The sequence below is a fragment of the Prionailurus viverrinus genome, chromosome C2 (assembly GCF_022837055.1).
Source record: "Prionailurus viverrinus isolate Anna chromosome C2, UM_Priviv_1.0, whole genome shotgun sequence".
Lineage (NCBI taxonomy): Eukaryota > Metazoa > Chordata > Mammalia > Carnivora > Felidae > Prionailurus > Prionailurus viverrinus.
Genome location: NC_062569.1, coordinates 88,760,627 through 88,779,048, shown reverse-complemented (window position 1 = coordinate 88,779,048; position 18,422 = coordinate 88,760,627). Strand labels below are relative to the sequence as shown.

Genomic DNA, 18,422 nt, shown 5'->3' with positions numbered 1-18,422 from the left:
TATCTCAAGTCCTCCCAAAGGGCTTCGTTAGAATACATATGAGTTTTGTAAACATTTACATCATCAACATAGACATTAGACTAGACATTATAGTTCAAATGCATTATATTTAAAAAGAAAACACATTAAAAACTTCCAATGAAGTGGTTAAAATTAAATTAAATTTGGCATTTAAGAGGGGCAAGATTTTATTATGTAGGGAACTTACTTTCATAAAACAGCTTAATCCAGGATAGTACCAAATAACTTGACCTAGCTAACATTCCTTAGTTTGACTCCCCTCTTCTTCTTCAGAGATGTTGCCAAGTGCATTTTAGCAATTTTCAATTTTTAAGATGACAATGCTTTGCCATATGATAAAGGCTTAGAAAGCAATTATTGCTTCAAATCCACAGCAGCTAAACATGACATAACAATACAGTACTTCTCACTACAAAGCTTATCTTGAAAGGAGCCACAATTATAGGGATGTAGAAGCTCTAATATTTTAACTAAAAGTCTACCACATTAGTTATATTTCCTATACAAGATCCCCAATCTAATATGACACAATGGTGGCACAGACTCAAAATATTCATAATAACAAAATTCAAGATCTGGGAAAGGTTTTAGGGGAAAGTGGAGTCCTCTAAGCACAACAAGTTATAGTTCTTTGAGAAACTTAAAACTGTTTTTAAGGAATTTAAAACAAACAACACTTTCACTTATAAACATGAGATAACCTTTTCTTTCTCTTCTTATAAAAAGGCAGAAACAGTTACTTTAATGAAAAATATTATGTGCAAATTTTTTAAAACAAACTTGAGAAAATGTAAAATAACACATGGTTCTGCCTCAGCTCAAAGTTCTAAGACTCCAGATGCAAAAATTATTCACCTGGAGACTTCAGACCAATGTTAAAAACCATCCAAAACCATTCTCTGTTACATGTAACGTGTCAAGACAATTCTCCCCACTTGCCCTTCCTCTCTCTCTCTCAAAATAAATAAATAAACTTTTAAAAATGTTTAAAAAAATAAAAATAAAAAATTACTGTTTTTTTTTTTATTTTTTTTTTCAACGTTTATTTATTTTTGGGACAGAGAGAGACAGAGCATGAACGGGGGAGGGGCAGAGAGAGAGGGAGACACAGAATCGGAAACAGGCTCCAGGCTCTGAGCCATCAGCCCAGAGCCCGACGCGGGGCTCGAACTCACGGACCGCGAGATCGTGACCTGGCTGAAGTCAGACGCTTAACCGACTGCGCCACCCAGGCGCCCCAAAAATTACTGTTTTTCTTATTGTTGTTGTTATTCTCAGACCCTCATCTCCCATGTATTATTTCTGGTTATTTCACTCTCCTAAGAATTCCCTAAAAAGACCTTTCCAAAACATTTTCTTGTATGTAATACACGTAAAATAGGCCAAATCCTTTATCTAGCAAGTACATACACATGTACTTACAATACATTATAAATGAGTTTACCTACAAATTAGACAAGCAAAATAGCTTAAAACCTCTAAAACTCTGATCTGTATTTACAAACACCTAGAACATATCACCAAATAAAGATTCCAAATAACATCCTACTAGAAGATAACAATCTGAGTTTTAGTCAGAATTTCAGAATACATTACACTCAATCGCACCAGGAAAAAAAATGGCAATGTCAAGGAGAATGTAGAACTTACACAAATCATGTTTTTTTAAAAAGACTTTATTCCCCATAGAGTGGCAGTGAACCCAAAGTAACATAATCTCTATTGCAATTTTATAAATTAATTTTTTCTCAAAACCCTGTATTATTCTATACATGAAGAACTTGATTTATTCATTAATGTGGGGGGAAAAAGTATCATATAAATCACTGGGGAAAAAATTAACCCCCAGAAAAGAAGGGGAAGGAAAACAGGAGGGATTTCACAAAACATGAAAACATATAAAATGCCAATAATTATGGCAGGGAAAAAGTTTAGTATGGCCAGTAATAAACCAAAATTTAAACTATAATGGGATGTCCACTTTAAGCTACAAAAAAGAAAGGTCTCACACTTGAGAGTAAAGACAGACACACATCAGGTCCACTGTAGGTAGCAATGTAACTGGTACATTTCTGGAAGGAGTGATACTGTGAAGAACCCTTTTTAAAAATTCATGCCCTCTGACTCAGTAACACACAAAGATCTATACCCAAATATTTTAAGTGCGGCATGATTTAAAATGAAGGCAATGAGAACACAACTTCCAAAACACAGCAATCCCCGAATATAGTATGATGTATCAAAAGACATCTTTATAAAAACCATTAAGAACTTTAATGTAAAAATCACTTACACACTGTTAAAAAAATCAGGAAGTTCAATCTATTAATCTTTATATACAAAGCTGGCTCTAGCATATCACGGAGTCCAAAAACAGACAAAATATATAAATAATGATTACCTAAATCACAAATGCAAAAACAAGTAGCCATCAAAATTAGGTCATATTATAATATGACCTTATTAAAAAATCCTTCTTCACTATATGAGGGAAAACAGAATTTGAAAAGTTAACTATAAAGATATAAACATACTGCTCAAAGTTCAGATACTTCTTAGGAATACCAAAATGTCACCTATAGTCAACTATTACTGTACTGAGGAGGAAAAAGAGCAGACAATTACTACTAGTATTTACTAGGTCACTTATTTACCAATCCATCATTTACCCATCAAGTATTTATTAAGGGTCTAATATGCCTACTATTCCAGGCATGGAGTTTACATTGTAGTACAGGTATCCCACATTTCCCTGATGAGTAACTGGTTAATTTTCTTGAAATTGTAATATTAATATGAATGAGCAGCAAGAGCAGAAAAGAGAGACATGGAAAAAGAAAAGTTTGTTTTTAGAAAAAAAGATAAGGTGAAAAAAGTGGAAAAATTGAAACCAATCGCCCACCACCTCCATGCAGACATGCATCCCATTCTCCTGATACAACATTCCAACTTTACGAAGCCACGTGAAATTTTTATGTCTGCTTTATAATCCAGCTAGGTTCCTGCCCATAAGATTAACCAACAGTTTGGAATCAATAGGTTAGGGACCACCACCTTAATATATTCTCTTACTTTTGCAGGAGAACGTTGTTTCCGTTTCTTCTTTTTCTGTAAGTCTACTGGCTCTCTGATTTGCTTTTTGTCTCTCATCAGTTGCTCAGACACATCAGTAAAAGTAATTTCCTGCTTTACACTTATCTGTTAAAAAAAAAAAAAAGAGTCAATTTTACAAATAAACAAAAAGTCCACTGTGACAAAGCCACTGCATGGTTAATCCTTTACTAAGCCTACATATAGGTGCTTCCAAAATGATTATGTGTGTGTGTGTGTGTGTGTGTGTGTGTGTGTGTGTGTGTAAGTAAATAATGTGTTGAAGAGTTCATTAACAGGCAATACAGTAATAAGAATCAAGAGTATACAAACTGAGAAATGAACCAAGATTTTACAAAAATCTATCTGGAAGAGAACATTAAAGACATTCTGGGAAAAGATTATCAGACCACAGAATAAAGCAGAAGTCAGGACAAACTAACATCAATTTCATTCCCGTATTTAAGGAAACTGATGAAGTTAATTAAAAGCACATAAAGGGGCCTAATTCGAAAATTCAGTAAAATACTGGAGGACGAAGGGAGTGTTTAGACTTCACAGGAGGCTTTCTCTTGATATACAAAATATGAAAACAACACAAAAATCCTAAAAGATAATCCACATCAGGGGCACCCGGGTGGCTCAGTTGGTTAAGTGACCGACTTCAGCTCAGGTCATGATCTCGCGGCTCGTGAGTTCGAGCCCCACGTTGGGCTCTGTGCTGACAGCTCAGAGCCTGGAGCCTGCTTCAGATTCTGCGTCTCCCTCTCTTTCTGCCCCTCCACTGCTCACGCTCTGTGTCTCCCTGTCTCTCAACAATAAACGTTGAAAAAAAAAAAAATTAAAAAAAAAAAAGATAATCCACATCAAAAGAAAGGTCAAAAAATGAAAATTTAATTATCTGTAAACTCAACACTGACAGTATCTTAGCTTAGCCTGTATTTTCCTGACCTGTACATTAAATCATCACCAAATAAAGATGTTTATAGAACTGCATATAACTTTAGGTCACTGCTATGTATAAGACAGGATACTAATTACACAACAAATAAATGCTACAAGAAACATTAAGATGTCAACATTATTCCATCTTCAGCTCTGTTTTCACAGATATGAAAAGAGGTGTTTGTTCTAAAACAAAAACGCACCAAGGTTCTTAGATCAATAATGGTAATGTCAATTCTCATCACAACTGATGATCCTCAGTCATCCATTCTTTAGTACTACATTTTCAATCTATCCTTGAAATGAAAACAGAATCTTAAAACTAAAAACCGCTCAACTCAACAGCCTCTGAAATATATTACACATCCTGACCTTTCCACCATGTAAGGACACAAGAAGTGTCCTTACAATAAATGTACAACCATTACAACAAATTGTACAACCATTACAACAAATGTACAACCATAAATGTCCAATAAATGTACAACCTGGAAGAGGGCCCCTACCCTACCAGGCTAGCACCCTGATCCTGGACTTACAGCCTCCATAATCAGGAGAAATAAACTTCTGTTCTTTATAAGGTAAAGTAAAACAACAACTCCTTAATAATAATCCAGGAAATTCAATGTACTAGTGGCTACATTTTTCAAAAAATACACTAAAAAAATGGTACACAAGATTATAAACATCTTACAGAGTCAGTGGAAAGTTGGAAAATATAGCTATGTAGAAAGGGTTCATGAGGAAAATGCAACATAAGCTAGGGTTCAGGCTGACAAAATAAGGAATTGGAAGCTTTCATAAATTCCTGAAGTGCAGGCAGTATGAGAATCATAAATCAAGGAGAAGCTTGGCACAAAAACAGGAGGTTAATGATTAGTTAATAATTCTTTCTATCAGGTTATAGAATAGTAGTAGTGAACATTCTTAGGACTTATTTTGGTATCATTATTTGGAACATAAAATAAAATGGTAAAATCACCACCAACAAGTCTTTGGAATACAAACATGTTCCCACCACTGAAGTGATGTGTACTGAATATAACTAACGACTTGGGTTCGGTGTGAGACAGAAGAATGATTACAGACTATGTAACCAGTTGTTGAATGGCTCTGTCCCATTTTGCAGGGGCACGAAAAAGTAGTTCCAACATTTCTGTCAGTTTCTACACTGCAAAGAAACCATGAAAATGTAGCATGCAGCACTAAGAAACAGGAATCCTTTTTAGCCAAAGTGCCAAGTAGAGTAGAAGACAAATTCACAAATAAATCCTGTAATTACCAGATAGTCACAAACCAAAGAGTGAAAAAGATTAATAAATGTATCTAAGCCTTTCAGTTATTTCCACATATATAGAAAATGGTATTTGTACTAGCATTTTTTTTTATTATAAGGAACAGTTTTAATATACGAAAGCAGACTCAAACCTAGAAGTATCAATGGATCAAAACATTGTGAATGTCAGGCACACAGGAAATTACATTTTTAGAGTGCACCAACAGGCTTATTACTCATTAATGGAATAAAGTAATCTCCTCTATATATAACATAAATAACACACTAAAGTATACTGATCCAGCCTAAGGTGCTGAGAAAAGATGGAGGTAACTCCAAACCATAAGGAAATGTATATGATGTCAGTAAGTCAGCTAAGAGTCAGTTGCAAAAAAATCTGAGAAAAGTTAAGTCTTCTTTGTAAGACAACCATAATCAATAAAAACATGAAACTTTCTTAAGCAAGACAAAAGAGACAATAATCATCCCTAAGTTGTCTATTCTTTCCTTGAGAACTGTCTTTACAAGAAAATCAAACTTTTAGTGTTATTTTTCATCTAAAATAAACCAAAGTATAATTAATCAAAGCAAGCATCAGCAAATACATGATATATAAAGAGAATGGTTTGCTGGATTTTTCAGATATACTCATTAAAGCATCAAGAAAATCAACGAACTGAGAAATATGTCAGATAAAAAAACTAAATAAAAACTCTGGTTTCTTCCTCGTCACTTAAGCTTTACCATTCTACTTGTCCCATGTACAACTTCATACCTGCATTTGAGACCTGAATTTCAATGCTGTCCTCACTACCAATCCAGAAATAGCATCAAACCATCAATCAGCCTAACTATCCTTCTTTCAAAAGATAGGACTAAATCCAGGCATTTCTCTACCTAAACTTGAAGCCCTCTCTAGGCCTCCCACTCTGAGACTTAGGACTACCCTATCTACTTCCATACTCCTCTAACTTCTTCCACAACACCCTTAGAAGAGGTAGAGTCCTATAGTGTCATGCTTCCAACCCCTTGCCACAGCTCAAAGCTGGTTCTTTATTACTACTTCTAAAATGTATCCCTTAATTACCTTGTTTTCCTCATCTTTTGATCTTTCTCATTTCATTCTCCTAACCTTAAATATAAAGAGGTCTCTGTACACTGAAAAAATCCTTCCTTTGATTCCCATGATCACTAGTAACTCAACACCAGAATCCAGAACCACTCTTTTTCAAAACTTATTTCATTCCTGGCCCAAAAATAAACAAATGATCCTACTTACATATTTAAGTATTTCATGCTCTTGTATCTTATCTTGATATCTGCAAGTAAGATACTCTTCTTCGGTATTTCTCATAATAGCTTTACTTACTCATGCAACAGCTATTAAGTGCTTGTTGTGTGCTAAACTCAGTCTAAAATAATACAACAAAAGCTTTAAATTTACTAAAATTCTAATGTGTACATAACATAATTCTAGATATTGAGAATATATTCTAAGCGTAAGGTCTCCTCCATTTTTTACTCCTTAAAAATGTACATGGGGAGTTTTGATGCATTATAAAAAAAATAAAAAATAAAAAAACAACCTAGCAATTCAAGACAGCACATGTCAGGCTCAACCTAAATGAATGGTACAGGGAATAAAGGCAGGAATCAAAGGGAAAACTTAATGAGATTGGAAATAACTGCAAAAGGCTTCATGGATGAAATGAAAGACTTAATCAGAGCTGCAGGTTTATCTATGTATCCCCCTTTTATTTTTTTTCCTTCCAAACCTGCTACTCTTCCCAATTTCTTTCTTCCAGACTCAATAATGCTAATAAGTTAATATGACAAATGTGAAATTTACTAAAATAATGTTACCAGACAGAGTATACAATGAGCAAATATTTCATTTGGTTGCCTATTTTAGTCTACCCAATACCCACAGCTCCCAGGAAAGAAGGTGAGTCCCTTACTATCATTTTGGACTCTTCCTTCTCCTTATTCTCCGTATCTTACCATCCTTATCCAGCAACATCCATTTCACTCTAATTAACTTTATCAAATTTGCTACTTTAGGATATTATCATCTCCCCCATATAGTCTCCCATGAAAAAATTAATATAAAACTGTTTTCTTGTCATATCCCTAGTGAGGAATCTGTAATAGCTCCTTGTTGCCAGTGGTATCAATTATAATCTCCCCAGCTCAGCTTTCCAGATTCTAGATGATCTACTTTACAGAAAAGATGTAGGTCACTTGGCAGAAGTATCTGTCCTTACCACCCCTCCTCTCCATTTCTGGAGCCATATGTTCAATTTTCAATTTCCTCTCTACTCTGTGCTGACTCTGTTCCTATCCATCTCCAAGGCTCTACTGCTTCACTGCCTCTCTAAAATAATTTTCCTTATTCCACCAGCTGCGTTTTCTCTGCCTAAAAGCACACTTATAGTTCCCCTATAAAGTCATTTCTTGTAAACCAAAATTTTTCTAACAATTTCCTTCTTATGGACAAATTTTTACAAAGAATAATCTGTGATAAGAATATTGACAAAATAGGGGCACCTGGGTGGCTCAGTCAGTTAAGCATCTGACTCTTGGTTTCAGCTCAGGTCATGATCTTGTGGTTCATGGGTTCAAGCCCTGCATCAGGTTCCACGCTGGCAGTGTGGAGCCTGCTTGGGATTCGCTCTCTGCCCTTCACCCACTCATGTGCTCTCTCGCTCAAAAATAAATAAACTTAAAAAAAAGAAAGAATATAGGCAAAATAACTGCTCCAAAATTTAGAGAGATGATTATTCTGAGAGTAAAAGTAGTACGTATCCATATAAAAAGGATGTGTTTATCACTAGAAAGGAACTGTTCCAAAGTATTGCCTAGGAAACAAATCAAGGTGACTACAAATGTAACAAGTGTTTGAATGAAGGAAAATGAAATCACAATTAACTACACTGCAAACATACTGCCTAAAGAAAGAATGCTAGCAATATTGAGGGGGAATATTCATGGAGTCCAGAAAAAGAGAAAGTTAAGACCAAGAGTGTTTCTGTGTGTGTGGATGTGTCTATTTCCAGGATAGTTTTGGCAAGAACAGTTCAATGTAACTGGTCAACAGGAGTATTTCTAACTCCAAGCTCACGGATTCACAGATTAGGTCAAGGAGGAGAAGCGGTGCACTGAAGGAATAGGCCTTTGTGTGAGTCATGAACTCTTAACTCTCCCTTCTGCCTGACCCACGATTGCATTCAAAATTTTGAAAGGAGCTACATTTGCCAGGGTTTTGAGGAAGTCCACAGTTATCTTCTGGTTTTGAAAGGTTCAGGGATCCAGTTTACAGCAAACACTGTAGTCTGTTTCTCTGTATTTCTTACTGTAAATCTGTATTTTGGCTGGTAAACTAGCAACTTATAAATTAGAGATAACTATAAGATGAAGTAGATGAAGTGCTCCAATCAAGCTATCTTACCTGAAACAGTGCTGACCCACCCCCATCCTACCTGGACATTCCTTTCTTTCAACTACCATAACATCATGATTTAAGTTCTCTCCTGTTCTTCATGGAAGTTCTTCCGAATCCATCCTTCCAGTATATACGTACCTTCATTTTGTAAGAATTTCAGTAAATCTTTACCACTGATTTTCAAAGTGTGGTCCAGGGACTCCTGAAGGTCCTTGACACCCTTTCAGGTGGTCATGAGATCAAAAATACTTTCATAATAATACTTTTTTTTTCTTTTTTGCTTTCCTGAGTACAGAGTGCCATTTTCCAGAAGCTAACATGTGATGTCACTACAGACTAAATGTATTAGCAAATATGAGAATCCAGTTACGTTACAATAAGCCAGATAATATACAGATTTATCTAACTGTAAAACAAATTCTAATTTCACAAAACTAGAACATATAATTCTAAAATGTATACAGAACCACAAAAGACCCTATGAAAAGCAACACTGGGAAAGAAGAACAACGCTAGGGATATCACCATCCCAGATTTCAAGATATACTACAAATCTCTACTAATCAAAACAGTATGGTGCTGGCACAAAAACAGACACATAAATCCATGGAAGAGAACAGAGCCCAGAAATAAACCCACACTCATATAGTCAATTAATCTAGGACAAAGGAGACAAGAATATACAATGGAGGAGATACGGTCTCTTTAACAAATGGTGCTGGGAAAACTGGACAGCTACATGCAAAAGAATGAAACTGGACCACTTTCTTACACCATACACAAAAATAAACTCAAAAGGGATGAAAAGGGATGAAAGACCTAAATGTGAGGTGTGAAACTGTAAAACTCATACAAGAAAGGCAGTAACCTTTGTGACATCAGTTGGCCAAAGGAACATTTTTCTAGATATGTCTCCTCAGGCAAGGAAGATAAAAGCAAAAATAAACTATTAGGATTACACCAAAAGAAATTATCTTTTACACAACAAAAGAAACTATCAACAAAATGAAAAGGCAATCTATGGAATGGGAGAAGACATCTACAAAAGATCTTTCTGATACGGGATTAATATCCAAAGTATATAAAGAACTTCTACAACTCAATACCATAAAAACAAGAACAAATAATAAATAATTAGAAAGTGGGCAGAGGATCTGAATAAACATTTTTCCAATTAAGACACACAGATGGCCAACAGATACAAAAAGATGCTCACTCATCATCAGGGAAATACAAATCATAATCACCAGGAAATATCACCTCCATCTGTCAGACTGGCTAGAATCAAAAAGATAAGAAATAACAAGTGCTGGTGAGGATGTGGAGAGAAAAAAACTCCCGTGTACTGTTGGTCAAATATGAATTGGTGTGGCCACTGTGGAAGAGTATGGAGGTTCCTCAAAAAATTAAAAACTAAAAAAAAAAAAAAAAAAAAAGACAAAAAACAAAACAAAACCCTGAAATACCTTACAATCCAGTAATTCTACTACTGGCTATTTACCCAAAAAAAGCAAAAACACTAACTTGAAAAGATATATGCACCCCTATGTTTACCGCAGCATTATTTACAGTAGCCAACATACAGAAGTAACCATACATAAATGGATAAAGAAGATGTGCTACACGCATAGACAATGGAGTATTACTCAGCCATAAAAAAGAATAAGATTGTACCATTTGCAACAACATGGATAGACCTATAGAGTACTATGCTAACTGAAATATATCAAAGGAAAATATCACATGATTCCATTTCTATGTGAAATCTAAACAACAAATGTACAAACAAACCCAAAAAAGCAGAAACAGATCCATAAATCAGAGACAAAAATGGTGACTGACAGCAGGAAGAGAGGTGGGGGACTGGGCAAAATAGGTGATGGCGAGTGGGAGGTACAGGCTCCAGTTATGAAATAAGTAACAGGGATAAAGGGTACAGCATAGGGAATATAGTCAGTGGTGTTATAATAGCATTGTATGGTGACAGATGACAGCTACACTTGTGGTAAGCATAATGTAACATACAGAGTTAAGAATCACTATGTTATACACCTGAAATTAATGTGACATTGTGTGCCAACTACACTTCAAAAAAACAATTAAAAAAGAAAGACAGCCTCTGTTTAGGAGACAGAAAAAATACTGCAATTGATAGGGAACAGTTAGCTAATGATCTGCCCATATAATTTTTTAAAAATATGTTCTACATTAACTTTGCAACTCAATTTTTTATAAATAAATAAAATTTTATTTCTCAGTTTTAATTTCTAAAATGGCAAAATATGATATAAGTAACCAAATAAACGAGAGTTACTGGGAGCACTCAAAAATTTTTTAAGAGTAAGATCATGGGGTGCCTGGGTGGCTCAGTTGGTTAAATGTCCAGCTTCAGCTCAAGTCATGATCTCACGGTTCATGGGTTCGAGCCCCATGTCGGGCTCTATGCTGATAATGCAAAGCCTGGAGCATGCTTCAGATTCTGTATCTCCCTCTCTCTCTCTCTGCCCCTCCCCCGCTCACACTGTTTCTTTCTCGCTCAAAAAGTAAATAAACATTAAAAAAAATAATTTTTTAAAAGAGTAAAAGGGTCATAAGACCAGAAGTTTTGAGAGCTGCTGACCTAGATACATCTTAACTACAGTTTGCATTCCCTTCCTCTTCTCCATTCAATCTCTTGTAATACAGATGCCTGGACTTCACTAACAAAGAAATTAGTATAGATGTGTGTACATGTGTGGGTTGGTAGACATACATGTATTTCCTAGTTCTGTCCGTTGAGATTACCAAGGGGCAATGGTGTTTAACACACCTAGCACCCAGAACTTCGTTTCTAAATGCCATTATCCAAATAAAAGCAACTGGGGCTCAGTGGAAAAGTGACTAATTTCAGAGGTGGGCCAGGGAAAAATATAAGATGACCCTGTAACATCTTGTGGTACCACAAACTAAAGAACCAGAAAAAGGAACAGCACATGTCAAAAGGACATAAGAACCAGTCTGGAGGAGCTCTTAATGGACAAACCTGGAACAACTTGAGCAACGAAATCAATAATGCCAGCACTGGCATTCCCTTTGTTAATTACAAAGGGAAAAGTAGTGACCTTACAATGGGGAAAACTGGAAGATACCACCTTAAACAAGAATTAAGATTTGTATCACCAGTAATAAGATATAGTCACACTGTGTACCGACATCACTTCTGTGGGGTTGTCAAAAATTCAACACTTCGATCTAATCATAAGAAAACATCAAACTCAAACTGAGAGACGTTCTACAAAATAACTGACCAATAACGAATCAAGTGTCAAGGTCCTAGAAGACAAGACTGACAACTGCCACAGAATGGAGGAGACTTAAGAAGATGCAAAAACTAAATGCAGTGTAGGATCTTGAATTGAATCCTCAAAAGGAAAAAAAAGGACATTAGGGGATAAATAAATGAAATTCTGTACTTTTACCAACATTAACTTCCTGGTCTTGATAACTGCATTAGGGTTTATATGCACTCTACATTATTTCTACAACCCTTTTATAAATGTAAAATTATTACAAAATAAAAAGTTAAGAACACTAAATATAAAAATACTTAGCATCCCAAACTTACCATAGTGTATACATTAAATATGTGAAGATCTTCTGCATATCAATTATACCTCAATAATGCTGGTTTAAAAAAGTTAGCATTTATACGGTCATCTATATATTTGTGACTCCTCCTCAGCATGATAAACAAAGATTTATCTACCATCTACTGTGTACCAGGCACTGTCTTAGGTGCTAAGGATACAATGGTAGCAGGGTTGGGGGAGGCAGCACATGATCTAGCCTGTACAGTTTACTGCAGTTAATCTGACAGTAACACTATTTTTATCCCATGTTCAAAATAAGAAAACTAAGGCCCAGGATGGTTACTTATCTAAAATCCTCTTTTAAAAAAAATTTTTTTTTAATGTATATTTATTTTTGAGAAAGACAGAAACAGAATGCGAGTGGGTTAGGGGCAGAGAGAGAGGGAGACACAGAAGCAGAAACAGGCTCCAGGCTCTGAGCTGTCAGCACAGAGCGAGACACGGGGCTCGAACTCACGAGCTGTGAGATCATGACCTGAGCTGAAGTCAGACGCTCAACCGACTGAGCCACCCAGGGGCCCCTAAAATCCTCTTAAGTAAGAGAAGAAATCAAAATTTAAACCCAAGTCTTCCAAATCTAGCAACTGAAATTCTAACTGCAGTGATATGTGAATTAATTATTACCTTCATGTTACAAATAAGAAAACTAAAACTTCAGGGAGGTGTCTTACCCAAGCTATGTTATATTTCAAACACTAGGACTTAAACCAAGATCTTGTATCTTTTAGCTCAGTGTTATTTCCATAACTATTAACAGCTTCTTAAAATGTGAATTATTAAAACTTCTTTTAAAATAATTTTTGCATGAACATTTTATTTCTCCAATTACGAACAACAGTATGCTTGCTACCAGAATATGGAAAAAAATTCTAGTGGTTCTAGAATGTCTACTACAAAAGGGAAAGAAAATAACTGAACAAATAACAAAGTGGACAAAACATCATCAATATTTAGGTGAAGAATAAGACTTGAGTTTCAATCCCACCTCTTCCAATTACTATCTGGCTGAACTCGGCTTCCAGAAATAGTATGGAAAAACAAGAAAAGCTTAGGTGGGGTGTTAAAGGAAATAAAACCTAATTCCAAAAAGTATTACCAGCAGTGTGAGACCAAACTAAAATTTAATCACTTACCACTTTCTTCACGCATAAAATGGAGGAAATAATCCTCACAGAATTTCTGCAGAGTTGAAAGAGATCATATATGGAAAGTATTGCCTACGATACATAGCAGTAGATAGTTCTTGATGCCACTCATTATCATAATCATTTCTTCATCTCTTAATCGTGGTAATAACAATATCCAGCTTATACACAACAGAAAATCAAATGAGATTATATAAAGAGCACCTTGAAAACTTTCAAGTTCCAAACAAATATTTATGGTTATTATTATCCTACAATTACAGATGTCTAATTGCTTAGATACAGAGGGTTACCACTTTCTACATAACATCTCCACTTAGACATCCTATTATCTGCAACTCAATGTTGCTAAAAATAGCTTAATCTTTTCTTTCACATCAGAACCTTCTTCCAAATTCTCCACCTTTCAATATGCTGAATTATCTCAGCCTCCTGTCTGAAGACATGTTTTAATTTACTTCTCCACTGCCAACCTAAGACCAAGTACAGCTGTTTTCTTTTCCTCACATCATATTCAAATCTAGAAATTCTACTTCCCATTTCCTATTCTAGATCATTTATAAAGATATTAAGTTGGAAATCTCATACACTACTAGAAGAAGAATAAATTGGTCAACTTTGTGGACTGCAAATTGGCCAGGATATATCAAGAGCCTTAAGAAACCTATACTGAAGAAATAATTTCACATGGCAACATGTTTACATATAAGAACATTCTTTAAGATAGTAAAAAAAGTGCAGTCTATAAAAGACTGAGATAAATTATACCTATTTCACATTATACAGTTATGAAAAATCTTAGTATTGGATAATATTAATGATGTAGTGAAATGTTCGTAGTTTGAGTGGTAAATATATAATTATGTAAGCAAATATATTTCACAATTTTATACAAACACACAAATACATATGCAGCAAACTCTATAGAAACACAAATACATACACAGAAAAACAAACAAAAAGGAAACACTAAAATGCTAACACCCAAATGTTAGTAGTGATTACCCTAGAGGAGTGACATTAAAGCAAAATTTTGCTAACTTCTTTATACTTATAGAATTTTTACCTTTTTATCAAATATGTTACTTTATAATCTTAAAGAGATGTTAAGTCCAGTATTAGTATAAATCCTTGGTATTAATCAAAGAGAAATCTGTTGGTCATTATCTTAACATATTAAGTTGCTCTAAGAACTAAAACATTAGGCCAGCAAAGTGAAACTGAAAAATGTCTATGGGTGAGTGGGGAAAAAAAGTCAACAAATAAACCTTGATCCCTATCTCACATCATCAGCAAATATCAACTGCAAATGGATTATTAATCTAAATGGGAGAGAAAACCATAAAGCTTCTAGAAGTTAACAAAGTATCTTTGATATTAGTCAATACCTTTGTGACTTTGAGGAAGGCAAAGAACTCTTAAATAAGATATACAAAACACTAACCAAAAGGAAGACTTCTAAACTGAATGTTAACATTAATTTCTGTTTATCAAAAGAGTAAAATGGCAAATCAGACTGGAAAACACAAGATATACATACAAAGATCAGATAGACAGATCTCCAACAAATAAACTACAAATCTGTAAGAGAAATAATCTAGCCAAAAAATGGACAAAAGATAAGCATGTGCCTTACAAAAAAAATAATATTCAAACTGACAGTTAAGTATAAAACAGTTAAACAGAAAAACTCAATTTTGTTAGTTATCACTGAAACACAACCTAAAATCACATTGCAAAACTACTACTGAACCAAAATGGCTAAAATTAAAAGGACTGACAGTTTCACATACCAAGGATATGGGCAATTACTATAAATTGGCAGAATCACTTAGAAAAACTTTCCCAGTACCTACTAAAGCTGAACACATGCATACCCATCAAATTCAACCCTAAGTATATAACCAACAAAAATGACTATGTACACGCACCAAAAGACACATCCAAGAAGAGTCACATCAATACTTTTCATAATAGCCCACATCTTGAAACAATCTAAATGCCTATTACACTAGAATGAATAAATTTTGATATATTTGTACAAATGATGCTTCTACAGAAATAAGAATTAACCACTAGTACATGCAATAATGTATGGATATATCTCACAATCTAAACCATAGAAATCAGATACTAGAGAGTATATGATTCTATTTATATTCAGTGCAAAATCAGGTAAAACCAATAGGCCATGCTAAAAGTATTATGGTAGTGGTTATCTTTAGGAATTAGAAAAAGGTTGTGACTAAGAAGGAGAGAGCCTCTGAGAGATCAGGGCAGTGTTATACAAGTATGTTCAGTTTTGAGAAAATTCCTTACAAGTTTTCTGTATAAATGTTGTATTTCAATAAAAAGACATACCACTAGAGAAAGGGTGTTACAAATCTGCAGGTACATATTGATAAATACAAGGAACATGCTTGTATATATAGGCATCTATGTCTATACCCATATATAAGGATGATCCTTTCATGATTACTTCAAACAAATCTAGAAACAACACAAATATCCATCAGTATTGCCTTAAATAAAGCACACCATTTAATCAGTCATTAAAATAAATAAGCCAGGGGCACCTGGGTGGCTCAGTCAGTAAAGCATCTGACTTCGGTTCAGGTCATGATACTGCGGTTCATGGGTTTGAGTCCCACACAGCTCTGCGCTGACAGCTCAGAGCCTGGAGCCTACTTTGGATTCAGTGTCTCCCTCTCTCTCTGCCCCTCCCCCTTTTGCACTCTACCTCTCTAAAATAAACAAACACTAAAAAAAATTTTTTTTAATAAAAAATATGCCAGTTTTATATACAATAACAAAATCTTTACAAGATGTGTTTTAAATGAATATAGCAAATTTCAAAATGATACAAATAGTATAATCTATGTAAACCAAAATATATGATATTTTCATAAGAAATACATTTTAAAAACATTATATAGAGATATACACACTCTGCATGTTTGTAAATTAAAAATTTCCAAAATGCTATTAATATTAGTAGTTATCTCTTTGGAAGTAAAGTAAGTAAGTACTGGAAACAACTTTAACTTTCTACTTTGTTCTAAACTATTTTAATCTTTACAATTACTATGTAATCGTTTTATAATAAACAATATCATACCATTATTTTAAAAAAATGATCTGAGACTGATCTAGCTAGGCTGACAATAATAGCTAGCCTTGTCAATAATGATTTTCAATTTGTGTTCTACTGTCCTAAGAGTACAATGCTCATTCAGTACTATTGTCCCACAATTCCGGATCAATTACACATCAAAGATCAGACAGAACTATATTAAAAGTGTTAAGAGACTAGCTATGTTATTAAAGTCATCTAGAAAGAAGTCTACTAACAATTTATGTCCACATAAAGGAAAAACAATAAATTAAATCAAACAACTTTAAGAGTGTAAGAGGATACTGAAAAACAGATCATTCTGTGTTAGCTTCCTGAAATAATCTCCTAGAAGAAATACCTTGATTCATCAGCTTATCAAGTGAGTTGAAATAACAAACAAGGAGTAATATGACTTATACCAGGGCAAACTATGAAGCAAAATTACTTAACTCTATGTATTCTGCTCAAATATTGATTCCTATCAAATACCACACTAGAATCTATATAGCATGTGAGTAAAGTCTTGTTTAAAAACAAAAACAAAAAAAAATCTTGTTGATAAATTTTACCATCTCTTCTCCTTAAAATAAGCTCAGTTAATGAATCTATTTCTGAAAAATGATCTCCAAAGGGTATGCTCAAGTAAAAAGTATTTGAATGGGAAAAATAAAAGCACTTCTTAAAACATAGAGCCCTAATAACAGCCAGTGCATTCACCTCAAACACAAGGACCTCAACAGCTAATGAACATTAACAAAACTATTTCTAAATCCCTCACATGAACTTAAAAGAAATGTAATGGTAATAAGAATTGGCTACAAGTAATAAATGACTCTGTTCTATTTATATATATATAATTTTTTTTTAAAAGCTTACAATGTAATGGGGATAACAAGTTGGGAGATAGCCAAAAAGAGAAGAAACATATCCTATCCAATGACTATTTAAAAGCAAATAAATACAAAGGCAAACAGAATTATCACCTTCCAGGATGACTTTGAAAGATCTTTTGTTACCAAAAGGCAATCCAATTCTGTAATTAAACCAGAGTACAAAATATGTGGCAAAACTAAAAAGTATCTTAAAATCACTGAAATGGGGAAAATGGGTTTTTTTTTCTTTTTTAATAAAAAAGTTACCCATTACAAGACATATACTCAAATTACTAGCATCAGTGTATGTTAGGTGTTTACTGACTAGAGCAAGAGGTATATGGGAATATATCTATATAATCCTCCTTAAGTTAATAACAGGATTTAAGAAAATTTAAAGACTCAAAAATCAACCAAAGGTCTTACCAATAGCCAAATACATTTTGAGTTCCTTAGGCCATCAAATAAAATAATCATAAATATAAAATGCATGCAAGTATTCCTACAATTTTCTTCATGCTGCTTTATAGCACAAAAACTCATGGCTAAAATAAAATGCCACACAAATGCTGAATATAAGAATTAAAAGAATAAACCAAATACTTTTCTTCACATTCCTAAAATAAATTTAGTTTCTGAGTGAAGAAGCTTTCTGACTCAGTGTATCCAATAAAACTTTTTGCAATGATGGAAATGTTCTTTATCTTTGCTGTCCAAAACAGAAGCCACTTAACCACCTGAAATGTGGCTAATGAGACCAATGAAATGAAAAACTAATTTTACTTAATTTTAATTTAATTTAATTCGTTTCTTTTTTTTAAATTTTTTTAATGTTTATTTTTGAGAGAGAGAGAAAGACAAAGTGTGAGTGGGGGAAGTGCAGAGAG

At 34.1% G+C, this 18,422-nt stretch overlaps 1 protein-coding gene across 5 annotated transcripts in view; it reads right to left on the bottom strand.

Moving 5' to 3' along the window:
- Positions 1-18,422, bottom strand: part of ZNF148 (zinc finger protein 148) — a 127,094-nt gene that overhangs the window by 43,263 nt on the left and 65,409 nt on the right. For all 5 annotated transcript variants that reach the window (XM_047874258.1, XM_047874259.1, XM_047874261.1 and 2 more), the window contains one exon: positions 3,094-3,219. In XM_047874258.1, the coding sequence (XP_047730214.1) occupies positions 3,094-3,219 (126 nt within the window). The remainder of the gene's footprint in view (positions 1-3,093; positions 3,220-18,422) is intronic.